Genomic DNA, 27,634 nt, shown 5'->3' with positions numbered 1-27,634 from the left:
GGAGGAGGTTTTAACAGGATGCAGTGATGAACGACCCTGGGGCTGGGGTTCATCTGTAGTGGAAGCAGCACCTGGCTCAGTTCCTTCCTCAGCTATAGGAACTGAATGGAAACTCTGACCTCTCTACGCTGGAAGGCCCAACATCTGCATTGTCCCCCTTAGTGGCCCCTCACACCATACCACTGACACTGGGCATTCAGTAGCTCTCTCTTCTAGAAGGAATGCACACAGGCATTGATGGAAATATTGCTCATCCATGAAGAACATGGAAGAACTGGACAAGAGGGTCGCCACAGTGACAGTTTTTGGACAGTTCCTGGAAATACTGCATGTTGACCAACACAGTTATTTTTCACACTTTGACATGGTTGGCTTAAAGGGTAGAGATGGAAGCAGATGAGCCCAGGTGGCCTGATTTTACTACAGAGATGTGTCATGACGTTGGCCTGTGGGTAAGGTTTATGACCCCCCCCATAAATACCTTTCTCCCTTCCCCTCTCTTACTGACCCTACTGAAGGACTGCTGTCCTGTTAAATATAGAGAGTCTGGGAACATCAAACAAATGGGGAAAGGAACCATATTTTGGTAATAAAACCAGTTGGAAATATGCTTGATAACGTAATGAGTATGGACGTCAGTTCATTGTTATCTGGGACATTATGATTGATGACAGGACGACATAAACTGTACCTGAGAAAGTATACACCCTCTAGTTATCAGAGTCACATGGAATTGTTATGCAATTGAAATGTTTGATATTGAAATTGTTTGTTAGGAGATTAAATGTAATTTTAGCTTCCAAATGAGAGAATTGGGTTTTCATAAGGAAAGTGCCCTGCTCGATCAGTGGCCCAACCCTGTGAAGAGACAGGGGTTATAAACGATGAAACACCTCCTTCCCCCCTCTCCACTATATAAGCCTTTGATGAAAAGATAACCAGGTTGTTCCAGTACGGGAGGTCTGCAGCCTCTACGTTAGAAGGACACATGTTAACTAAACCATATCAAGGACAGAACTAAGCCAACCTTGGCGTGAGCTATGGTATGAACTGGTATGAACTTTGAGCTTATTCACTACAGAAGTGATACTTCCTAGCCGTTGAGTTAGCAGCTGCCGCTGTCGACGTGGGCTAGGAAAGGACGGACGACGGATCCATCTAACAAACAGATGAAGATACCACCACGTATCCAATTTACCACCAGAGACATTGTTCCGAGTACAGGAAGATCTGTTGGCCAACCCGGCCAGCATCTACGACCAATCTACCAAAGCGCAGCTCAGAGTAAATATTTATTGCATTTTCCTTTTCCAAATGGGCGGTAATTTAGAATGCATAAGATAATGTATTTACGATAGCATAGCTGCTGTTTGTGGTTCCTAAGTCTTCCCGCTCTTTCATTCAAGCCCAACCCCCTTTCCTTTGTGTAACCAGGTTCCGTCCACCGGGACGTTTTCTGTATGACATCATTGGTATTCTGTGTATTTGTAATTCTGTGTGATTAGTTAGGTATTTAGTAAATAAATAATTAAACCCAATTTTGTATTGCTGATTCAACTTGTTAGCCAGGGTTCGTGAAGATAACCAAGAATTTACAACTTTCATTATGAGACTGAAAATAAGATAAGGGTTAATATTGACTGCTATCGATGTAAAATATTACTAAGTATTTTAAGAGTTTATTCGGAAGATAACAGCTCTATAAACGTTCTTCCGTGGTGCCCCGACTTTCTAGTTAATTACATTTACATGATTAGCTTAATCAGGTAATATTAATTACAGAGAAATAATTTTATAAGTTAGCATGTCATATCACTTAATCCGGCATAGCCAAAGACACGACATAATGGAGCCCCCGTGCGAGGAATCTAAAATAGGATGAAGCTTTCATTTTGATTCAGCCTATATAAAATTGAAAAGCAGATTACATAATATACCAAGTTGATTATATACATTATGGGAAGTGTAGACCGGAATTATTGGTGCGTGTGTGCTCTGGAGAATCGCCTCCGTGTTGTGCTCTGAGGTAGTCAGTGGCGAGCATAAGCTATACAGTTCTGTAGGAGGACTGATAAAGCTATCTGAGAAATAGCGCGTTTGGCCAAACGCTAAGTATTTCTGCCTCTCACGTTTCAGACGCGTGTTTGCTAGGTCATTATTCATTTCTCGAGCGAGGACAAAGAGCCAGCCGATTGAAATTTAGGAGAGATTAGCTTGACCAGCGATAAGTATCTCTCTGTCTCTCTCGCGTTTCGATGCGAGTAGACCACGGTGCATTTTGTTGTTTACCGCGAGTTCCGGTTAAAACATCGTCAAATATCGCCGAAAAGGGTTTGAACATAATACGTTATAAGTAAAACCTTTCCCTTGCCAAGGGAATCCTAGGTTGAGCATTTTTCAGGCATCAAGTAGCATTAGCTTGCTCGAGATGCTAAGCTAACAAAAGGGAAAACAGCCATGTTGTTTTGTGCCACATTGTAATTCATCCGACTTGAGTTGGATTTCAACGTGTGCCAGCAGACCTCTGAAGAGTCACCAGTACTTTCCTTCAATTAGAATTAGTCAGGTGACACTCAAGTCGTTACTCGTGATATCCAGACGGATATCGATGTCTTATTCAATTGAACTAATAAGTGAAATTGCCAGATTTACATTCTCAATTTTAAATAATATCCAAATTGATGAGTTTTCTAAATGAGACATTGTAATCTTTTTTCCACATTAACCTAGGTGAATAAACCTCTCAGGTTAATTAAAGTTTAAATCCCAAATAGCCTATACAGGTTTGATTTATCATTAAAATTGATCAATCAGTAAAATTTGGTTTTTGCAAAACCCATTCAGTAATCCAGTACTGACAGAAGTCCCGCCCCAGCGGGAATCCCATGTGGCTTCGGCCCAAGGAAGAAGTGTACCATAGCGGGGAGTGTTCCCAACATTTGATCTACTGTTTACACTTATGATATCCAATCAATGGAGATTGTATGGATTATCATCTCATTCAATTTAATAAGTTAAATTGTTGAACATACCTTAATGTTCTTCCAATCAAATGAGACACTTTTAAAACTTCTCATATTAACCTGGATGAAGCAACCTCTAAGGTTAATTCAAGTTTAATACCCAGATAGCCTACCCAGGTAGGATTAATCATTGGCATTGATTAATTCATTCAATTTGCTTTTGCAAATTCATTCACATCCAACTTCTACATTACTGGTACAGTACTGATGGTTCGTCAACATCTATAAATAGATTAAACTTGTCTTTGCAGCTTCCAATGAATTCCAAACCCAAACATTGAAAAAAAAATAGGAACATTTTTCCTCTAAATTTTTCTAATAATGTGCAAGCTACCAAAGGAGGTGGTCACCACTCCTCCGCTAATTAGGGAACCTCCACCCATAAAAGGATTGATCTCTGACCTCAGCAGCGATACCAACCCTAATTATGCCATTAGTGAAAAATCAGCCGAAATTGCGAACGCTTTCCAAAATCAACCATCAAACACAGGCTTTGTGACGGTTCTCTCCACTTTAGCACTTATGTATCGCCATCAAAGGTTGGCATCGATCCAATACCACAGTGCGCAGCTGAAGCACGTGCAAGACATGGCTAACATGAGGGCAAAGGTGGAGAGAACTGAGCAACTATTGACAAAAGCAGGAAATGAAAACATTCTGCTAGTCGAGGAACTGCGTTTGAAATCGGAACAATTAAAAGTAATTGCAAATACTTATGACGATGAACGAGCACAAGCTCTTCAACAAAATCGTTTTCTACAGGAACAAAATCATATGCTACAGGAACAACTCGATTTAGCCAAAACTAAATACGATGATGTCCACGCCAAACTAGATAAATCTGAAGAGTTATCTACAAACAGGAGCGCTCAACTTGACAACATGCATGCTGTTTTGTTGAATGTTACTCAAAATAACACGGTGCTCCTCAAAGCGCTGCAGACCAAAGACAATCAGTTAATGAACACAGTGACAAAGTTGGATGATAAATTAGCAGAACTTATTGAAGTTGCTGACCAAATGAATGATGAGAGAACTCAGGTGATGAGGATGGAAATATTGATTTCTAAGCAAGCAGAGGAAATCTCATCACTGAATCTCTCGCTCCGTACTCAAGACCTCTATCTGCAAACCATGACAGATAAGTTTGAGACCGAAAGGAGCAGGTGTGACACTCACGTGTCCAAAATTGGTACTCTAAGCGCTCAAGTGGACTCTGCAATGCAGCAGAAGACCACCCTTAGGTACCATCTGGAGGAAGTCCAGAATGGTCACGCTCTACAGCATGACTACCCATCCAAGCAACCGGAGTCCGGTACTCAAAGGAGTGAAGACGATAGGTTTCAGACATTGCCTCCATCATGTGTCCCTCAGTCTTCTCCTCTTTGCCATTCGGCACTGAGTAATATGGAGCCTCTTGGCCAACAAAGCCAAAGCTTGGCTTCTCCTCTTGGCCTGTCGGCCCCAATTTCTCCACAGGATGAAGCCAACCCTCTCCGCCCGCTTGGCGCGGAATACCTTGACAAACTCGTCAAGAATTTCCCCACCTTTGACCCCGTTCCAGGTCAGCCAAACGATACTGAGACGTTCCTAGCTGACATAGAGGACGCGTTGGGTGGCTACCCGAATGCTACGGGTTCTGACAGGGTTTACCTGTTGAAGCGAACGTCGAATAGACACGTGACGAGGTTCATTCGCCTACAACAGCAACACGTGCTAAATGACTACGCTAAACTTGCCACAGCTTTGAAATTAGAATTCAGTGGTTCTGCGACTCGCAAACACGATAGCTCACTGGCTAACACGGTCAAACAAGCTCGGAACGAACACCCACAAGCTTTCTATCATAGGCTTCGTTCAGCTTACTTTGGCCTACTCACGGAAACAGGAATGGAAGAGCTGTTACCATTCAAACAAATGTTTCTGTCGAACATGTATCCCACCTTCATTACCTACTTGGGCCCTGCAGCCCACGTTGGCTTGCCTATCTTACAACTCAGAGAGCTTGCAAGCACAGCTTTTGAGGCATCAAAAGCTTGCAACACTAAGAACCCTGACCACTCGGTTTTGAAGTTTGACCAGGAGCACTCACTCCAGTTAGAGGGTGAATTATCAGGTATTGGAGCGTCGAGAGATGACGCACAACAACAGTTTCTACCACGAAACCATGGTTCCAATAACCTCCGCGGTCGAAATAAATGTAAAGTACGTAGCCATCAACATGACTACCGCTACAATCGACCCGTTCGCTACGTTCCTGCACCCAACCCACAAAAAGTGTCAGAGCACAAGGGTAACAAAGGGTTGAAGGACGATCAAAACGTAGACCAAAGTTCTCCAGAAGTCCCACTACGGGAAGAACTTAAGCGAGAACAATTTGAGAAAAGGGTAAAAGATAAGTCACAAGGACTAGACGGGGAATTACCGGACACCAGGTCCGCAGGAATTAACACCCATAGCATTGACGTTAAAGTTCAAATTTCTCCCGCTCTCATTCAAGACCCTATCCAGGGCCGGCTTGATCAAGAAACAAGCCCCCGGGCTCTGTCTATAGACTCTGATACAAAAGTTGCGAAGATAAAGGTCAAACGCTTCGTTAAAGCCAAGCCCACTCAAAATTGGAAAAGTCAATCTGCTTCCATCTTGAACAGACATGGCACACCACGTCGTTGCGAACGACCACTCCACTTTGTGGGGAATATGTCCACTAACCACGAATCTAAACGGCCATACCTGGAAACAGTCCTGGAGGACTGCTTAGCTTGTCATGCGCTAATTGATTCGGGTGCGACAATATCACTCATCTCTCAAACATTGTTTGATGATCTAAAAAGGGCTTTGAAGCCAACTAAACGTTGGTTAAAAGTGGAACGATGCGACACTAAACTTCGAGGGGTCACTCAGACTACCTCGCCTCTCACATTGAGAGTCATGCTGAAACTACACTTCCAGGACGTATCGCTCGTTCACCCTGTGTATGTTACCAGCCTCGAAACTGTAACCCTGCTACTTGGATCAGACTTGATGGATCGGTTACTCCCATTGATGGATTGGAAAACCAACCAGGTATGGTCACAGGCCACAGTGCCTTCTCCACTGACCACACTGTCTTCCCCTAACGCTAGCTGCAACGCAGTCCTTCACGAGGGGTATCTGTCGAAAGCACCCCTTGGGAAAAAGACGTTTAGAAACCTCTTGGTGCAGAATCCGATCCAAGGAGATATTACGATATCTCGACACATTCCATCAGCCAACCTGATTGACCATTCTTTTCATGATTTCGAGCCAGCTGTCTCTGTGAATGAGCAACTTCCCTCCTTCTTGCAGTCGTGCAATACAGTAGTTGAGATCAACTTCTCTTGCCCTTCGGACACTTCCTCAAGCACTGCGGCCGTCTCAGCAAGAAAAACATTGATGCGCAGAGTACACTCTGCTTCCGATGATACTACACCTTCTGCTTTGTTGGGGACTGTCACCCCTTACAATGACACTAATGGCGTCAGTCCAGCAACTGACCCGATGACTCCCACTGGTGAAACACTTTGCGATATCACAGACCGATATCCTCGTCTCAGTTCGCAGGTACTGAAGAGGTTGCCACACGCGGACGCGGTGGTGACTGACAGACCTCGACAGCCACTGAGGGTGTTGAAGCACAAACACCAGGAGATTTGGTTGAAAGGTTACAGCCATTCTCATAATAACGCGGCCACTGACAACTCGTACATAGGGTCCGACCTTTTCGTTTGCGCCTCGGACACCAACACCACCCGCTGGTGGGGGGGTCCCGAGACACAAAGGGGGGGAATAGTAGCCCAGACCCATGATGAGCCTCATCGAGGCCGGTGGGGGGGTCGAGACTATGGACAACACCGTACGAGGCCGCCAGAGCATAAATCAAATCTAGTTGTAAACTCCCCTATGAGAACAGTGAGGAGCAGACAGGCCCCTAGACGGGGATTATCTTAGAACACATCTAAGATAGTTCTGAGGTGTACCACACTGGTCGTAAAGGAAGTCCAGTGGACTTGTCCACCTCCAAAACAAATGGCAACAATAATCATTCCTTGCCATGTGTAGGTTCAACTACAATACAACTAGTAATATGTTCCAATCATGTGTTCCGGTAGATAATATTTCAGAATAAATCGGTAGGACAACTGGACCCCTTGAATACCAGTACCAATACCAGTGCCAATACCACAGTCAGTCCAGCAACACTCAGTAAGAGGATTAGTAACCTCACCAGTTAAATTGCTATTGATAATAGCGACATAGGAGTCACTCAGAGTGCAACACGGGGAAGGGAATCTCCAGTGCACTCTTCCAATGGTTAACACATGCCACTAATAAATAGAACCCTCCGTTCAGGAGAAAAGTTATTAGAAGTCATGAACCATGATCACACCACGTACGACTGGTCTAATACTTAGAGTACTTCCGTCGTGAGGTTAGCTCCTCCGTGGATAACATAGCTATGAAATAGACTTCATACCTAACGCCACTACAATAGTGGAAGACACCGTGACTTGTAGAAAACTACTACAGACTCCCTTGACACCAATTCTGACTGACCTCCAGGCATTGACCTGAAAATTACCTGACTACGTCAGACTCATTCTGAACAAGTTGTAATCTGCCAGAATACTTGGTTTTCTTCCCTTGACATGCGCGATTGTGTAAGCATAAACGCACATGCACAACGGAACATCCAATTAGGATTTATGCTAGGATCACTTAAGGGTCCAAGCAAAATACCAGCCTTAGTAAAGTTGAACATTTACTTCTAGGCCTTTGACTCTACAGCACTCACCAGTTTTCTAACCAGAAGTCCATAGGTCATCACTGTAGACTAGTGCCTTACAGCTGTAGACTTATCATATAGTTGTCAACTTAGGATAGTACCCTAAGCGCCACCCCGCAAATTAGGAAAGCCCTAAATATGTCATTAGACAATGCCAGGATAGGGTCATTTTGCCAAGACCATGGACGTAGATAGAATACAGTCCAGTTAGATGATTAAGGTGGGATAACTATATTTTGTTTTGTTTATGCTTTCATTCATTTTGTTTCATTTTCTTCGGCACATAGAAAGTGATAGAGCCATAAACAACTCCCCCATACAACCATCAGTTAGTGCCACAACGCCGCTCATTTGGGGGGAAATGTAATGATATATTTCATGAGTGTGTGTGCGTTGTTAACATCTGCCTAAGTTACTGCCCAGATATTCCAGTCTGGACGACCAGACGACGGGTCCGGAACGGCGATCCGGACATCCGGACATCCGCTGCCGAGCCATGGAAAGGACTTCTTCATTTGCAGAGACCCTACCCGGGTCGACCACCAGAGGGGGGACTGCAATAGCAACCACCAACTGGACATCTGCTGCCCAGCCTTGGAGCGGACTTCTTCATTTGCAGACAACCTACCCGGGTCGACCGCCAGATGGGGACCACAACGATGATCCACAACCAGGACAACCCACGTTCATTTTTATGTTGGTTTACAACATGCAGTTTAATCGCAAGATTGAACCCAACATGGGGGGACTGTCATGACGTTGGCCTGTGGGTAAGGTTTATGACCCCCCCCATAAATACCTTTCTCCCTTCCCCTCTCTTACTGACCCTACTGAAGGACTGCTGTCCTGTTAAATATAGAGAGTCTGGGAACATCAAACAAATGGGGAAAGGAACCATATTTTGGTAATAAAACCAGTTGGAAATATGCTTGATAACGTAATGAGTATGGACGTCAGTTCATTGTTATCTGGGACATTATGATTGATGACAGGACGACATAAACTGTACCTGAGAAAGTATACACCCTCTAGTTATCAGAGTCACATGGAATTGTTATGCAATTGAAATGTTTGATATTGAAATTGTTTGTTAGGAGATTAAATGTAATTTTAGCTTCCAAATGAGAGAATTGGGTTTTCATAAGGAAAGTGCCCTGCTCGATCAGTGGCCCAACCCTGTGAAGAGACAGGGGTTATAAACGATGAAACACCTCCTTCCCCCCTCTCCACTATATAAGCCTTTGATGAAAAGATAACCAGGTTGTTCCAGTACGGGAGGTCTGCAGCCTCTACGTTAGAAGGACACATGTTAACTAAACCATATCAAGGACAGAACTAAGCCAACCTTGGCGTGAGCTATGGTATGAACTGGTATGAACTTTGAGCTTATTCACTACAGAAGTGATACTTCCTAGCCGTTGAGTTAGCAGCTGCCGCTGTCGACGTGGGCTAGGAAAGGACGGACGACGGATCCATCTAACAAACAGATGAAGATACCACCACGTATCCAATTTACCACCAGAGACATTGTTCCGAGTACAGGAAGATCTGTTGGCCAACCCGGCCAGCATCTACGACCAATCTACCAAAGCGCAGCTCAGAGTAAATATTTATTGCATTTTCCTTTTCCAAATGGGCGGTAATTTAGAATGCATAAGATAATGTATTTACGATAGCATAGCTGCTGTTTGTGGTTCCTAAGTCTTCCCGCTCTTTCATTCAAGCCCAACCCCCTTTCCTTTGTGTAACCAGGTTCCGTCCACCGGGACGTTTTCTGTATGACATCATTGGTATTCTGTGTATTTGTAATTCTGTGTGATTAGTTAGGTATTTAGTAAATAAATAATTAAACCCAATTTTGTATTGCTGATTCAACTTGTTAGCCAGGGTTCGTGAAGATAACCAAGAATTTACAACTTTCATTATGAGACTGAAAATAAGATAAGGGTTAATATTGACTGCTATCGATGTAAAATATTACTAAGTATTTTAAGAGTTTATTCGGAAGATAACAGCTCTATAAACGTTCTTCCGTGGTGCCCCGACTTTCTAGTTAATTACATTTACATGATTAGCTTAATCAGGTAATATTAATTACAGAGAAATAATTTTATAAGTTAGCATGTCATATCACTTAATCCGGCATAGCCAAAGACACGACAGATGTAATCAAACTAAAGTAATTAGGATAGTCAATTAGTGGCAACATGTCTAATCCCTGGGGGGCTATGGCTTGTGCTTGGTTACCATGACAGCACTGAGTGAGACATGATGATCAATCACTCAGTTCACCTTTAACCTTTGAAGACCTGCCAAACCACACAAGAGTGCACTTTGTGCCCTGAGATGGAAGATGGAAGAGATAAGCCAGGCTAATGAAATGGATTTCTGTGTTATGAAATGGTGTTTGATTCTGATGCTTTTCCATTCAACCCAAGGACCCAAGCATCCTCTTATGTCAAAGGACAATGCATGGGTCAATACGCTTAACCCATTTTAGTCTTCAGAAAGGTAAATGCTGATTTTATCAGTAACTGCTTGCCTTATACCAAGTCAGAGTGTAAGCTTATAGGGAAAACTCCCAAGGATAACCTTCCAGCGTTAAGCTATCACTCTTGCCAAGAGAATACAACAGGAAGAATGTTAAAGACCTGCTACTGAAGGTAAATGTAAACTTCAGTAGCCACTACATGGTCATAAAAAGCTACAATCAAACTTGAATCAGACTGCCTATACTTTGAGGTATAGTACAACACAAATGTTTTATAACACCATGACAGACACTGACTATGATAGTGTACCATAATGAGAACTTGCACTCTAAATGACTGTACATTGTGTTTTACTGAAAGTCTGAAAAACACTTGTCCTATGTGTCCTAGCTCAAGCGACCCCAATTTCTATGTTATAACTCCTTTATAAAGGCCCTTTGGCCTGGCAGCAAAATGTCAGAAGTGAAGTATGTTGAACAGCACTGTGTGCCTGAGGACTAATAGGATCTCCTTTACGCCACCAACCCCTGTGGCCGTGTTTAGCAACAACAAAGCCTCCCTAATGGGCTCCCATTTCCCACTACTAACACAGGTTTAATAGCAGGGTGTGTGTTCTCTCCCTGCTCCCCATCTCAGTGGGACACCCTTCCTCTCTCTCCCTGTGGGCTCTCTCTCACACAGAGGCAGTCTGGGAAGGCATCTCCCCTCCGCCTCGCTACGCAGTGATGTCATGGGGAGCGCTCTCTTTTTACGAGCGCAGCTCTGTGATCTCTGGCGGAGATCAATTAGCTGAGCAATCAGGCCTCCCCTGCTTTTGTGTGAGTAACTCCTCGTAAAACAGAGCGGTTGCCTGGCGACCAGGCACGTGGCGTCTCAACAAAAACAGCCACCCAATGTCAGGCCAAGCCATGCTCTAAGAACGAAGGCAGAATTAAACCGTGGTTCTCCTGTTCTGAGCATAACATTAGCTAATCTAATTTAACATTAGCGAATGCTAATGTATCCAGTGTGATGGGTGGTGACTGGTGCCACTGTCAAAACCAGTTGTTAATTGGCCTAAACGATGCCAGTCTACTGCACACAACATGTCATAACCATGGAGAAGTTGGGGTTGGATCCATGTTGTTCATTGGAAGCCTCTCAAAAACCATAGTTGATCTCAATGACAATGTTTGTGTTAGCCATCTTTCCCAAGTACTCCTTTGCTTGTGTTATCAGTTAAAAAGACATAGCTACTGTATGGTATGCCGCCTTGTCTTTTTAGAATAGCTCAAGTGGAACCACACATCACCTACACATGAACCCACAGAGACTGCTCTGTATCACAACCCTTAACTACAAAAAAATGACCTGACACTATGGAACAGCAAAATGATTTAATTGTGCAATCAGTAATAGCCAGAGAGCTCTGCTCCCTCCCCTCAACAACTAGTTGTTGTGCCAATGATAATACACCATGTCTTGTGAATAATAATATATAATGAGCAGCATATCTCAGTCCATTTATCCTGCCTGCACAGGGCTGGGAACAGGATGAGAGCAGGCAGGAGAACACCTCAGTGGAAATGATCTCGCTATCAAACAGAGCCCAATCAAACTGCTACTCTCCCAATCCACAGACCTGTTCTCATGGCCTCTGGTCTGAATAAGTCACGCTCTATTTAAACACTCCAGCTCCCCACAGTCAGGAGTCATCATCACCTCCGGGGAGCTACTTATGAATGATAAAGGTCGCTAAGACTTAGCGTGTGGATTAGATGTTAGCGGCCGCACTAAGGGTAACTGTGTCTTATGTGAACTCCGCTGCTGCCTGGGCTGTCAATGTGGGAAAACATTGGACTATAACATTTCCAATGAAAGTATCAGGCTGACGTGCTAGTGGCACAGCATCCTGTGGTGTCATGAGCTGCCGGGCGGTGGGAGAAAATAAACAAGAGTATATGGGGGGGGTGTCGGTTGGACGGGTCATCTGGGGAGCATTTCCGCTTTAGCGTATGTACTGTACAGCACCGGTGAGGAAATACGCCAGCATGAAATATATCTCAGTGATGGCACAGCGGTCTAAGACACTGCGTCTCAGTGCTAGAAGTGTCACTACAAACCCTGGTTTGATTCCAGGCTGTATCGCAACTGGCTATGATTGGGAGTCCCATAGGGCAGTGCACAATTGGCCTAGCGTCGTCCGGGTTAGGGTTTGGCCGGGGTAGGCCGCCATTGTAAATTAGAATTTGTTCTTAACTGACTTGCCTAGTTAAATAAAGGTTAGATAAAAATAAAATATAGGTGGTGCAATCATCTTATGAACAACTTCTTAATTTCTGATTTATTTGTCTATCCCCCGTGGCGGAGAGAGAGAGAGCAGAACTCCGCTGTGCTGTAAATCATAAACGATGATCCATCGTAACCCTGACATGTTTATTGGGCTTTTCTCCCTTTTTCTCCATGGGCTCATTTATAACCACGCAAACTCCCGATGTTAAAATCTCCCTCAAATATGTTTTATGTTTTCAAGTGTGTCAGGCCAGCCATTTTATTTCTCAATAATCAGAGGATCATTAAAGGTCCTTATCCCAGTGTTGTTGGAGGCTTTCCGTTTAGTGGCTTGTTAAGCTTTCTCTATTAATCAAAACAGGTGGAAAGCTCATAATGTGAGATAAATGAGGAAATGTTTGAGCCCTTTTCCCAGCTTGCCTTGGGAAAAGGGACTGAGCAGTTCCATTCTGGCAAGAGAAAAGAAAATGTTATGGAATAATTGTTAATGATTGTTTTCGTGGAAACACTGAGAAGTCATTGTGAGTTGTGTTATTTCATACTAATTTCACCAAAGTCCCAAAGTTTGTTCTGGTTGCTAGGTGGCTTTCAGGAGATGGAATTGGGCTGGAGAGGAATAGGCAGGGTTCCTCCTTCTGCACGCCAACGTTTTGTTATCTTAGGGAACCCAATGAACCTACAGTAACTACATCCTGAGCCAGATAGAAAATACACCAATCTAACCTGTACGTTTGAACCGTCTGGTTCCAATCACTGTCAGATACAGTTTAATCCAATACATTTTACATAGACTTACATCACATTGATGTCTGTCATTTCTGTCACTTTCACTAAGGTCAGAATTATCAACTTGTCTCCAGATAAGATATTGTCGAACTATCTGGCTTTTCACAATGACTTATTCAGATCAGACAGTTCCAATATGTGTTTCACTGTAACACTATGTGCTACAGGCTTGTTATGTTGATTTTTCTGTCAGTTGTGAGTGATTGGAGACCAAGACAAACTTAGAGTCATTAAAGAAACTGCTCTTCGGTGAGAAGCCAAACCTAGAATGAAACAGTAAAATAAGCTTAAAAGTCAACCAGGGATTGTTAATGATCTTTTGGGAGGTAATTTAAACTGGAATGCAGTGTGTATACGACATGTTAACTTTAAGGGTTTACTGTAATTTATGCAATTCCTTGAGATACGGAGTGGAAACCCTTCTGAAGCTACTGGCCACTGTTTTATTTACTGTTTTCATTGTGATTTGAACATGGGCACTGAGGTTGTGGCCTGGAAGTTGCTGTGACCTGTAAGGTCATTGAAATGGTCCTGTCTCCTTTGAATCATCTCCATCTGTTGATGGGATGGGTCAAGTCCACCATTTTGGGTTTGATACGTGTTGAGGAAATGTCACTCTTGAAGTTCAAAACATTGTGTTACAGAGCCCAGACTCTGCCATTGTTACATCACAGCTTAATCTAACTTGGGCCTTGGTCTCTGTTTGTTATAGGGCCTCTTAGCTCATTCCATTTCCCACCCGTCTGTGAGGAAACCAGATACCATATCTCAAACTCACTATCCTGAAGAAACGAAGCTCAGTATCTTGGAAAATAAACCATCTTGCATAAAGAAAAGGGTTGTGAAAAGAGGGCCAATGATCCCCATCACCTCACCAACCCCATGCACACACATATGCACACACATTTTATGCACACACATTATATGGACACACATTATATGCACACACATTATATGCACACACAAACACACACACGTGTACACTCAGTGTTCATCGCCCAAGACATCAGCATAGCAGTGAGGATGTTATCTCTGCCTGTGGGTTTGGACCAGCAGGAGTGGGAGGAAGTAACGCCTGAGGGTTTGGGGTGTGTGGAGTGACCATGACCCCAGGCAAGTGCTGGTTCCCTGCCCAGAGTATATGACAGCCTCCCTGGTTTTCGTCCATCTTCTCCAGGACTGGAAGACTTATGAAAGGCTGTGTAATCCTCTGCCTGTGCAGGGTTCCATGCTCCAGGAGCCAACAGAACAGAGATCTGCTCCACACAGCACAGCAGGAGGAGGAGGAGTGCGATTGATGAATCCCCAGGTTTTTACTTCTTGCAGCAGATGGAACCCTGGGATATTTACAGTTCTGTGGGGAAGGAGGGGGGTCTGGTAGCCATTGTCCTCAAGCCCTACTGATTATATCCTACTGTTATTTATCCCCCTGGATTTCCCCCTAAATCCACTAAGTGGTTCCTTATTCGGAGAAAGGAATTAGTCACTGGGGTATGGGAGAAAAACATGATGTGTCGGGGGTGACTGAAATCAATTTAAAAGTACTGAAGACCCTTGGAGAGGCCCAAGCAGAAGTTATTTGGACAAATAAATAAAAGTGGGAACAACTCCATTTCCTTATCACGGCGGTGATTGGGTCTGCTGTTTGTTTGTTTTACAATGTTCTGGAGAAGTGGTTTTTAATGAGGAGGACGAGAAGAGTCACTAAAGTCGTTCTGGAGAAGTGGTTTTTAATGAGGAGGACGAGAAGAGTCACTAAAGTTGTTCTGAGAAGTGGTTTTTAATGAGGAGGATGAGAAGAGTCACTAAAGTCGTTCTGAGAAGTGGTTTTTAATGAGGAGGATGAGAAGAGTCACTAAAGTTGTTCTGAGAAGTGGTTTTTAATGAGGAGGATGAAAAGAGTCACTAAAGTCGTTCTGAGAAGTGGTTTTTAATGAGGAGGACGAGAAGAGTCACTAAAGTTGTTCTGAGAAGTGGTTTTTAATGAGGAGGACGAGAAGAGTCACTAAAGTCGTTCTGAGAAGTGGTTTTTAATGAGGAGGATGAGAAGAGTCACTAAAGTCGTTCTGAGAAGTGGTTTTTCATGAGGAGGACGAGAAGAGTCACTAAAGTCGTTCTGAGAAGTGGTTTTTCATGAGGAGGACGAGAAGAGTCACTAAAGTCGTTCTGAGAAGTGGTTTTTAATGAGGAGGACGAGAAGAGTCACTAAAGTTGTTCTGAGAAGTGTTTTTTTAATGAGGAGGACGAGAAGAGTCACTAAAGTCGTTCTGAGAAGTGGTTTTTAATGAGGAGGACGAGAAGAGTCGCTGAAGTCGTTCTGGAGAGAAGAAGCTTTTTAATGAGGAGGACGAGAAGAGTCGCTGAAGTCGTTCTGGAGAGAAGAAGCTTTTTAATGAGGAGGATGAGAAGAGTTGCTGAAGTCATTCTGATAAGTGGTTTTTAATGAGGAGGACGAGAAGAGTCGCTGAAGTCGTTCTGGAGAGAAGAAGCTTTTTAATGAGGAGGACGAGAAGAGTTGCTGAAGTCATTCTGATAAGTGGTTTTTAATGAGGAGGACGAGAAGAGTCGCTGAAGTCATTCTGATAAGTGGTTTTTAATGAGGAGGACGAGAAGAGTTGCTGAAGTCGTTCTGATAAGTGGTTTTTAATGAGGAGGACGAGAAGAGTCGCTGAAATCGTTCTGATAAGTGGTTTTTAATGAGGAGGACGAGAAGTGTCGCTGAAGTCTGCACATGTGGACTGAACAGAGATAAGTTTTACAATTAGACACTACACGAACTTTGCTGTATCTGAAGACACATTTTCCAGCTGAAATGTATTGAGTGTTGATACAGCACTACCATGCAACAGTATGGATCAGTTAAAATCTTCAGTCAAAAATGTTTACTTTGACTTGTTGGTCCAGTTTGTTGGCGTAAAAGCAACAGTTCCTGAAAAACTCCTTAGCTCTGACGCAAACGACATGGTGAAAACGAAAAGCCTCCTGCTGACAGTCTCAGATTCGAATGAGTCAAACCTTCGATCAGTCATAATAGAGCCAGTTGTCATTTGTTGTTTTTGTCTTTTAGTTTAAACGGTCCTGTATCCACATAACAACAGGGAGGATGGCATCAGACAAGGGCCGTTAGCTCGGCTTCTACTGGGAGTTTCACAATGCTGAGGTAATAGGGTAATTGCGATAACCAGCCATGCCATTGCACAGGGAAGTGTGTGTGTGTGTGTGTGTGTGTGTGTGTGTGTGTGTGTGTGTGTGTGTGTGTGTGTGTGTGTGTGTGTGTGTGTGTGTGTGTGTGCAGGGGGTGGTAACGTCCCAGTACTGGCTGTGTTGGGTGGCAGCACAGTGGGGGAGCTGGTGGGGGGTGGTAACGTCCCAGTACTGGCTGTGTTGGGTGGCAGCACAGTGGGGGAGCTGGTGGGGGGTCTGTAGCTGAGCGGTGGAGCGCGGAGCGTGTCATTTCACTGGGCCATTAATCATTCCCAGACTCCCCAGCTCCAGCGCCGCGTAGGGGCTCCATGCGCTCACACTCAAGCTAGGTGGTCCTGTCGCCGCTGCCGTGGCAGCCCAGGCGGGCAGAGGGTGGCAGACGTTAAACCCATGTAGGTTAAACACGCAAACACACACACATATCAGCTTCCCATGCCTATGTCAACAGATACATCCAAACAACACACACAGATAAACAAACTAATACATATTCATTCCATCACACACGGTTATCAACCGATATAAATATTGCATATTTGCTTGTTTTGACAGAAGTGGCAGTTTGTTCTTCCTTAGCTTCTCTTCAGACACTAGAAGATAATACCATCTAGCAACCAGTGTAACACTATTTAATCCCTCTCCATCCTCCACATCCCCCTGTTCTCTACTTTGGAATTACAAGACAGCAGATTTTCTGGGGGACAGTTTATATGCCAACCCAGGATGGATATGTAGTAGACAGGCTCCCAGCTCTACCTGTGTGCTCCCTCTCCTCTGTTGACCATTGAGAACCCTTGTATATTTAAGCCTGTATTTATTTAAGCCACCCCCCAGCATCACTAATGTACTTCAGCATAGTTACCCCATAGAGACAATGAGGTCACAGATTAGCAACGTGTGCGGCTGTTCCATTTAGTTGCCAGACCCACCTGTCTCCGTTTTCACTGTGAGATCTCTGAATTATGCAGTCTCTACAATTTCCTCTTGGCTTGTGATACAGCACCTCAAGCATTCATAATATGACCTGTGATATGTATAATGCAACACTTGTCAGCAGTTATCATGTATTAGTAACACTAGACAATGCATTGACTGTTTCAGGACCTGAAGAGATAAGAGTGTCCACCCAGATAAACAGCGACTGGAAACACACGCTGAAGCAGTGTGAAATGACCCCTCATGGTCCTCTGACGTCAGAGTCAAGAGAAAAGGAATCCTAAACCAAAGCTACCATTTCCTTCCAAATGTTGAGGGCCACCTCTCCAAACCGCTGTCCACAACATAGCCATAGAATATATTCTCTATTGTCTTAAAAGCCAGAGTAAAGCCTTTTTGGCTCTACGTTCATGTCTGTCTTGAATTATAAGCTCAACAAAACAAAATCCCCAAAAACATGAAGCATTTGCCCAGAGGACACTGGATTCCACCAGAGCTTGGATTTTGAGATCTCAAAAATATACGTCTTTGTTTTTAGTCTCCCTGTATACAGTGAAACCTCCCAGCTCACCACAGCCACACAGGCTGATGTGCCAAAAAGACTGTCCTGCAGGCCCACCATATGGAGATACACTGTAGTTTCCACTTCAGTTACAGAACAGAATTAGTCTGGGGATGTTTTGGAATGAGTAACAGCCCAAATGTACTGCTATTCATTACCTTGTTAGCATAGAGGTCCATCGTGTGGACCTTTAGAACTCCTGACATTGACCGCAGATTCTTTTATTTTCTTAAGACTGCAAATTTGACGTTTTTTTTTATATACAGTAAGTGTCTCTACAAACGCGCAGACCATACTTTTTCCTAGAAGAGGCCAAACAATGTACATATTTCCCTCCTGGCACTGTACTCTATACTCATGGTTTCACATGGACCTAATGATATGATTTTAGTCTAAGTGCAGTCTAACTGACCTGCTATACCCAGTGGGGTGTTTAAAGGTGTCTGAGTTTTCATCTGTCTGTGAGAGACTCCCGATACTGACCTGGCTGCAACCCACCTGCTTCTGATTAACTGCTCAAAAAGCTCTCCTGCTGCATGTATTTTTGTGTTTTCTTTTGTTGGTTATTTTTCTCTTTCATTCAAAAAACTTTTATTTTACAGAGATTATTTTTAAGTCTGCATGGCAAATTTCCTGTTGCTTGGTACCCATAATTGAACGGTGCATTCTTTCAGCCCATGAGACCTTTCTTTGCTAGCTGTGTTCATGAATAAATACTGTATTCTATGAAAACAAGTAACTATCCATACAAAACAAGTAACTACCCATACAAAACAAGTAACTATCCATACAAAACAACTAACTATCCATGCAAAACAAGTAACTATCCATACAAAACAAGTAACTACCCATACAAAACAAGTAACTATCCATACAAAACAAGTAACTACCCATACAAAACAAGTAACTATCCATACAAAACAAGTAACTATCCATGCAAAACAAGTAACTATCCATACAAAACAAGTAACTCAATAAAGTGAAAGCATTTCAGTGGTTATTTGCTCCAATATACTTTCACTTAATATGCTACATTCTTTAACCAACTAAATATTTGTTAAAACAGACAAAATAAAGGTTATTAACGTAATAGAAATAACAATCATATAAAACTATTCAAAATAGGGATTAATAAATTGAAAAATCAAAACCTACAAACATGTCACCAAATCCAGATGGTCCTAACCCCTGGCAGTAGATGATGGCTGCTTGGGGCCGAAGAGTTCCTCTACAAGAACATCTATAACATCATCTTTTCAATAAGTTATTTTTCCTGTCACATGGGCTACAAAGGAAGCGGAATGAGACCCAGATGGTGGGCAGCCCCGGCCTCGACCCAGACTGGCAGCCCAGGGGAAGGCAGCAGGACTGGAGTCAGCAGAAACAATGTCAATGGTCCCAGTCCGCCACATGGAGGAAGAACTGAGCTGTCAATGTCAATGGTCCCAGTCAGCCACATGGAGAAAGAACTGAGCTGTCAATGTCAATGGTCCCAGTCCACCACATGGAGAAAGAACAGGCCTGCAGAGAGACTCACTGAGCTGCTGCACACATAGAGAAGGCCTCGTCAACATGGGGTCAAAGCAGAGGTCTGGGATTTGTTAGTGCCTGTCTCCTCTTCACTTTTTACCAAACAGGTGGGATAGCTCAACCAGAGATATCACAGTTTAAACAAAGCTCTGTTCTATAACAGGGTCTTTTGGCTGAACAACCTCTGCAGTAGAACATGAACTTCTACTTTTAAAATGCTCTCTCTAATCTGTTCCCTTTGAGACATAGAGAACGCAATCCAGTGGGCTTTCAGGGTGATTTAAGAGCTCACATAAAGATTCAGCACACTTTGACGGTATTTTTAATGTTGGTCCAACACAAGTATGTGCTGGACCGCCTGAGAGGAGAGCCTGTGGGATATTGATATAATCACATCCAATTCAACATCCCTGTAGGTGGTAGACGTGTCAGTCCAAACCAAGAATGACTTCTGTTTATGTTCGATAGCTGCCAAATACTTTCAACAGTGTACAAAACATGCTGATAACAATTAGAGGGGAAAAAGCATATTGTGAGACAGTGTGGCTGTTTCATAGGTTTGTCAAAAAGGGAATACAGGTGCATGACATGCATCGTTTGCATCCTATTTCAATCTACATGTAAATTCACTTTTGTCCTTTCCTGTAATATGTACTATAAACCAGGGGGTTGGACAGTTACTTTTCAACTGCTTTCTCTCTCTAGTTCTTTGTGACAGGCTCTTTGTTATGTTGATAGTTTAGGGGGGTTGGACACATGCAGAGATCTGTGTAAGGCAACAGGTCAAACATGGCGGAGGAGCCAGTGGCAGGTGACTGATACTACCCCTCTGCCAGAGAACCCCAGCTCAGAGAGAAAACAAGACCATACTGAATTACCAGGCCTTGGCAGGAACTTTCAAACTCTCCCTCTACATCAGTGGGCCAAAAGCCTATAACATACATTAAAGAGGAGAACATGAAATCAATAACTAGGCTTGGATGCACAAATGCTCCACAACTGTAAAAGCCTGGTAAGGTCAAGGCCCCATCTCAATGAAATAATAGCGTTGCGTTTAACCTCTGTTCAAAACAAAGTTCAAATTGAACAAGTGCAAAATTACACGTATGAGTGACTAAGGCTACCATTTTCAACTTGCCTCAAAAGCCACTTGGCAGGCAAGTCTTTCCCACAGTTTCCTTCACACCCCATCAGTCAACGAAGTGAGGAGAGTAGGTCTGACGCGAAAGGGTCAATGCTACGCTGTGCATGGTTGGAATACAAAGCAGCTGGGATGAATTTAAGAGATGTGCCTCTTCTGGAAGAGAAAACCTGATGGTCAGGGGAGGAGCCAATTCTCTGTGTGTATTTATCTCCTTCATTTATCTCTTCAGTGATAAACCAATCACTGGCCTTTGGGGGTGTGGTGGCAACAGATGAAGCTGATCATGGAGATGTATTTTCTCATAGCATCTAAGATGCAAAATTAAAGGCAAATCCAATCAGGAAGATTTGAATTTGGTTTAAATTAACTAACTTGCTTTGCATGCCACATCATTGGATGGGAATGCAATGAGAGGGTAACGGCTGCCAATAAGAATGCATTTCCACTAAATATGATGGCTTCCCCGCATGCAAAGCCATGGGAAATGGATATTGTTTTACTTCCCCAGTGCAGCACCTGCAGTGTAGCCAACGACTCTCCCATATCCACATCTCTCTCTTTCTCTCCACTTCTGTCTTTCTATCTCTCTCTCTCTTTCTCTCCACTTCTCTCTTTCCACCTCTCTCTCCATCTCTCTGTCTCTCCATCACTCTGTCTTTCTTTCTATCTCTCTCTCTCTCTCTCCACCTCTCTCTCTGTCTTTCCACATCTCTCTCTTTCTCTCCACTTCTCTCTTTCTATCTCTCTCTCTCTCGCTATCCACCTCTCTCTGTCTCTCCATCTCTCTCTGTCTCTCCACCTCTCTTTCTGTCTCTCCACTTCTTTCTCTCTCCACCTCTCTGTCTCTCCACTTCTCTCTGTCTATCCACCTCTCTCACTTTTTCTTCACTTTTCTGTCTCTCCACCTCTCTCTGTTTCTCCACCTCTTTCTGCCTCTCCACTTCTCTCTGTCTCTCCACTTTTCTCTCGCTCTCCACCTATCTCCCTGTCTCTCCACTTATCCCTCTCTCCACTTTCCTCTGTCTCCCCACCTCTCTCTGTCTCTCCACTTCTCTCTCTCCACTTCTCTGTCTTTCCACTTCCCTCTGTCTCCCCACCTCTCTCTCTCTCCACTTCTCTGTCTTTCCACTTCTCTCTCTCAACTTCTCTGTCTCTCCACTTCTCTCTGTGTCTATCCATCTCTCTGTCTCTCCACCTCTCTCTTTCTATCCACCTCTCTCTGTCTCTCCACTTCTCGCTCTCTCTCCACCTATCTCTCTGCCTCTTCACTTCTCTCTCTCTCTCTCCACTTCACTTTGACTCTACACTTCTCTGTCTCTCCACCTCTCTCTCTCCACCTCTCTCTCTGTCTCTCCACTTCTCGCTCTCTCAACTTCTCTCTGTCTCTCTCTCTACCGCTCTCTCTGTCTCTCCACCTCTCTCTTTCTATCCACCTCTCTCTGCCTCTTCACTTCTCTCTCTCTCTCTCTCCACTTCACTTTGACTCTACACTTCTCTGTCTCTCCACCTCTCTCTCTCCACCTCTCTCTCTGTCTCTCCACTTCTCGCTCTCTCAACTTCTCTCTGTCTCTCTGTCTCTCTGTCTCTCTGTCTCTCTCTCTACCGCTCTCTCTGTCTCTCCACTTCTCTCTGTTTCTCCTCCTCTCTCTCTGTCTCTCCACCTCTCTTTCTCTGTTTTTCCACCTCTCTGTCTCTCCACTTCTCTCTCTGTCTTTCAACCTCTCTCTCTGTCTCTCCACCGCTCTCTCTCTCTCTCTTTCTGATAGTACTCAAAGTCAGGGGCCAACCAGAATCCCAGAAAGATCCTTAGCAGCAGCCATTCTGAGCCTCTTTAGCCAGACCACTGAGCTGGGCTGTATCCCAGTGAATAACAGCCTCCCTCGCCCATTCCACGCAACGAGGTGTCAAGCCACCCTTATTATTCCCTTCCCTTGGACTGCATGCTTATTCTGCCTGTTCTGACGCTTTATCTAATGACACTGCTGACATAGAAAACGAGGTGGTGAAAGGGGCCTCATTCTGACAGCATGATGGATGCCACAAGTGACAACCTTTTGTTTCAGTAAAACACACTGACATGCTGGCCCTGCACAGGCAAAATGCAGAGGGCAAGGGGAACAACTTGTTCACTTGTTCTGTGTCATTGAACAAACCGTGTCAGAACTTGTTTCTTTTCCAGGTTTTGGTTCACTGTAGATGAGGTTTGTTCTGTGTGGTACTGTTGATATGCTGTGTGGTACTGTTGATATGCTGTGTGGTACTGTTTATATGCTGTGTGGTACTGTTGATATGCTGTGTGGTACTGTTGATATGCTGTGTGGTACTGTTTATATGCTGTGTGGTACTGTTGATATGCTGTGTGGTACTGTTGATACAAGCACCCAGATCTGTTGAAAAATATACTCTACTGATGGAATTAAACTTAGTTCTGGTTTCAAAGTACCTCATGTTTTGTCCCTCTCTGAATAGCTGACTTGGCCCAAAGTGGAAGTTTATTCTCTATGTGCCAAAAATGACAATAAAACCACCTTAATCACCCATCCAATCTGGTAAAAGCACCTGCTTACGGAAACACAACATGCCTCTGCAGTCTATCTCTGCAGCGGCAATGTTTCCTTCCTAATGAACTGCTACTACAGTCGGAAACGCTGCTCAAAATGCAATTACGCACTTGGGCACCCGCACTTCCTTTGGAGAAATAACTTCCTGCCTTTTCTTTCAGGGATTATTTCTGAGAGTAAAATATAAACCTAGTTAAAGCATTTAGATTAAACAGTTATCATCTGTTTTTCATGTCCTCCAAAATGGATAGTATGCCAAGATTACATGTTTATAAATGTATTTATATTTTACATGTTAGTTTTTTTTGGGGGGGGGGGTCCATTTGTTGATATCAATATCTAACAATTTTACTCTCCAATGATTTATGTGGTTACATACTTCAAACAAATATCTATTATGTGTTGTTCTAAACAGTACAACATGTCATTGGCATGGTTAGTGTCAACTCAGTCAATTCATGAGATGAAATACTATTCAATTCATGAATTGAAAATTGTCCATTATTTTTAAAGGCGGATGAAGTTCATTAATTCAGTGATTTAAATATTAATTCATACAAGGCTAGTCAAAAGTTGATGAGTATAACAATGCATTTTGATATGAGTGTAAAATATTGTATCATAAAACAACATTTTAAAAATGTAATTAGGCCAACACATTGTGGTTATATTTTTCCCAAAAATCTGTATTTTGGTTTTGATTTACGTTTTGCATAAATCATTGCAATGTGTAGCTAATCAGCGTTTGATTCTATGTGGGTAATTGTTAGTAAATTAAACTGACTATGCCCTTCTATTTTTGTATGGTGGTTTGGGTGATAAAAACAAAGTGTGGAACACGGACCAGGCCTCACTTTATTAAATTCAAATCATTCAATTAAATAATTTTCAACCAAATCCATGTTTTACATTAACAAAATAAGTTGGTTATAGGCTACAACATTTAATATAAATTATGCTGACTTTTTCAAATTGGTTGATATGCCTTAATTAATTCCCCTCCTCACAATTACTGTGGTTTTCCCATTTTGAATCGTTATCAAGTAGGGCATATTTGAACAGGGTAATGAATTTACTGGTGTAATTTACGAATGCATGGTGCATTACTTTTATTTAACACAATTAAACGATTTAAAAATAACTAATTAGCCAAAAACAATCGGTGGTTTACAAATTCTTATTGGATCAATGTGAGATGCTTAAATTGAATTTGAATTTAAGAAATTGAATAATGAACAAATCAGGTCTTCGTTAGACTATGCGTAAAATGCGTTTTTCTAGACATAATAAGAAACCTGCACAATCACACAAAATACTTTCGATCATTATGAGTCTTGCAATTTAGAAAGTACATTTAAATCTCGAAAAAATACGTTATAGCGCAAAGCTGTGGGTTACAAAGGTAAATAGTTGACTTACCAACACATTCGTTTGCCTCTCTTGCGGTTGCGCGCTGCCAAGGACGGTCATAATGGAAAGGTTTGCACCTGTCACACTCCGGCCCCGCGGTGTTGTGCTTGCACTCGCATACCAGGTTTCCTTCCCTATCTTTTACGCACTTTGAAGCGTGGCCGTTGCACTTGCACCGCCCGCCAACCTGCAGGTCTGATACCGCGTAAAAGTAGGAATCTCTAGCCAGCTCCGAGTCGTCCTCGTTCTCATCCCCAAACGTGTGCAGTCGGCTGAACGCCACCTTGATGTCGGTGGCTGTCACCCAGTCCTGCAGCACGGGAGAGTTGTCGAAGTCGTGCGCCGAGGGTCTGCCATCCAAGGTGCTGAACGCAATGAGCCCACCTGTCAGCGGGTGCATGTCCGTGTGAGAGTCTGTGCAAATCGCCTCTTGTTCGTTCTGCTTGGTAATTACAGCCTTATTCTGCTTGGTATACATCTTCTTACACTGGGTCGAGTAGAATTGGAAAGGAACCCAGGATTTGCCATAGTCCATGGATTTAAAGATAGCCATAGATTCGGGTCGGGGTGAACAGAACTGCAAGCTCACATAGGTGACCTCAAATTTTTTACCCAAGGACAAAGTGAGCGTGACGTTCTGAGGATACTGGACATAGTTTTCTGACTGCCAGCAGGTGAGGTTATGAGGGTTGTTGAGATCAGTTAAATACGCGGGTGGATGAGTTTTCTTTGGGTCCCCTGCATCGCAGGTGTGGCAATCCCTAGTCCTCTCCTCTCCCTTCTCCGTCACGACGCAGTACCTTGAGGCCGGGGTTCCACATGTGCTGGAGACGCGCACGTCCTTCCCGAAAGCAGAGTTTACGAAATCGGGGATACACCTCCGGGGGTTGCCGTTCTCATCATAGCATGGGTCTGGAGGGGACGACTGGGCAGCAAACATACTCATCCCATAACCTCCAAGTGCCCCCTTAACCAGCAGAGAAATGGCCACCGAGGTGACCCAAACCTCTAAAATCCTTATCATTGTAATCCGTGCTCTTTAGTGTCACTTGCGCTGAAATGTAGTCGTAAAAAAAGAGAGACATATTTAAGATGTTTGTTACATAGATTTAGAGGAACATTATCATATCATGCATTACAAAATTAATAGCCTACAATATATATCTATATATATATAATATATATATATATATGTATGTGGCCATCTATATATAAATTATATTTAGCCTACATCTGAAATGATCCATGGTGAAGACAAACAAGCAGAATACTATTCACACATGTTAATATTAAATCAATAGCCTATGTACATTTCTGTGTTTTGTTCTCCACACATAAACAGATGAAACACAAACAGTCATGCACATGTATGTGAATGAAATCATCTTACGAGACAAAGAAAACTCCACAGAGGACACTACCTCGGAACAACTGTTCAACCTGGAAGAGAAGTGTTGTAAAACGTAAGAATTTAGAGGGCAGCCTACTCTCTCTTTACGCACGAAAATATACCGCTTGTTTGGCTTTTTCTGGGTTTCTAGACATAAATTGGAAGGACCAGCTCGCTATTAGCTTCCCTGACTCTGTCTTCCACTCAGTCACACCTCTGTCTACCTCTGTCTCTTGTCTGTCCCATTCCCTTTCTGACGCTCTCACTGTTTGAACAGAGAAGTGAGACCCTGTTATCCAGCAGAGCTTGAGGTCATACGGAGATGCTCGCAGAGCTAAAAGAGAGAACAACGACATCCACTGGTGTGTAACAATAAATTATAAAATATACCTCAACTCAAATTTATTTGAAATATGTTTGTATTCAGCTTATTACATCATATTATTAAAACAATATTGATATTAGGATTTTGTTTCTTATTATTTCAATTATTCAAAGATCACACAGCTGGCAGGTCCAATTGCAGCGGCGGCAGGTAGCCTAGAGGTCGTTGGATTCGTAACCGGAAGGTTGCAAGATCAAGTCCCCGAGCTGACAAAGTAAAAATCTGTCATTCTGCCCCTGAACAAGGCAGTTCCTAGGCCGTCACTGAAAATAAGAATTTGTTCTTAACTGACTTGCCTAATTAAATAAAGGTAAAATGACACATTTTAGATAACTTCAGTGTTCTTCTCAAGTTACCACCTGTGCCACAACAGGATATCAGATCCAGGTATAACTGATAAATAATAATACAAAAAAAGTTTACATTGAATCTCACAAAAGTGCCAATACAACAGGTTTCATCTCAGCCTTAACCGCATTATTGAAGTACTTCTATAGCATACGTTGTGAAATTTAACGATAAAAGTCCCGCCAAGCTTCAGTAATTTACACGCAAGCAGTGACATCGTGCGGTGGCGGGAAGTACTGTTACGAGAAAGGAATTCATAGTCATCTATCCTTGAGACATTACTGCTGACTGTGCCCGCCTTTGTTGGCTACTCTGAAGCTCAGTAAACGCTTGATTGGGAAAATGGAAAAGAATTGGCCAAAAGCAAACAAATGTCCCTTTAAATGTTCCACACATTTTCCCATATTGAAAAGGTATAATTTGTGTGACAATTTTTTTTCAGATAAGTAGTCATGGCTAGAAGGAATACAACTTTTGTCAAATACATTTTTTTTGCTAACCTTACCCTTTTCCTAACCTTAACATAATTATCCTAACCTGATACGTGAATTATCCTAACCTTCTGCGTAAGTTCTCCTAGCCTGCCATGAAAAGTCAAATCTGACAAAAGCGGTATCCCATCTAGTTTAAAACCCAGATATTGAGAGGAGCGAGATGCAAGACTTCGCTCTCACACAGTCACACACAACGCATGTGCAAGAGTTCGCTTCACGCTGCTCACAGCGTGTTAGCCAGGGCACCAAAACGACAGAGCAATTGAGCCTCGCACTTTAACGCTCTTAGTTGTT

At 43.1% G+C, this 27,634-nt stretch overlaps 1 protein-coding gene across 1 annotated transcript in view; it reads right to left on the bottom strand.

The window, feature by feature from the left end:
• The window catches only part of LOC115171374 (netrin-1), a 47,625-nt gene extending 21,224 nt beyond the window's left edge, over positions 1-26,401 (bottom strand). Inside the window, exons 1-2 of the mRNA XM_029728122.1 lie at positions 26,114-26,401; positions 24,733-25,777 (exon numbers count right to left, since the gene is read on the bottom strand). Of these exons, the coding sequence (XP_029583982.1) occupies positions 24,733-25,747 (1,015 nt within the window). The 5' untranslated portion in view covers positions 25,748-25,777; positions 26,114-26,401. The remainder of the gene's footprint in view (positions 1-24,732; positions 25,778-26,113) is intronic.
• Between the last annotated feature and the right edge of the window lie 1,233 nt (positions 26,402-27,634).

Source organism: Salmo trutta, chromosome 32, assembly GCF_901001165.1.
Source record: "Salmo trutta chromosome 32, fSalTru1.1, whole genome shotgun sequence".
NCBI lineage: Eukaryota > Metazoa > Chordata > Actinopteri > Salmoniformes > Salmonidae > Salmo > Salmo trutta.
The sequence above is the reverse complement of the archived record's forward strand: the minus strand, read 5'-3'. Positions and strand labels throughout refer to the sequence as shown.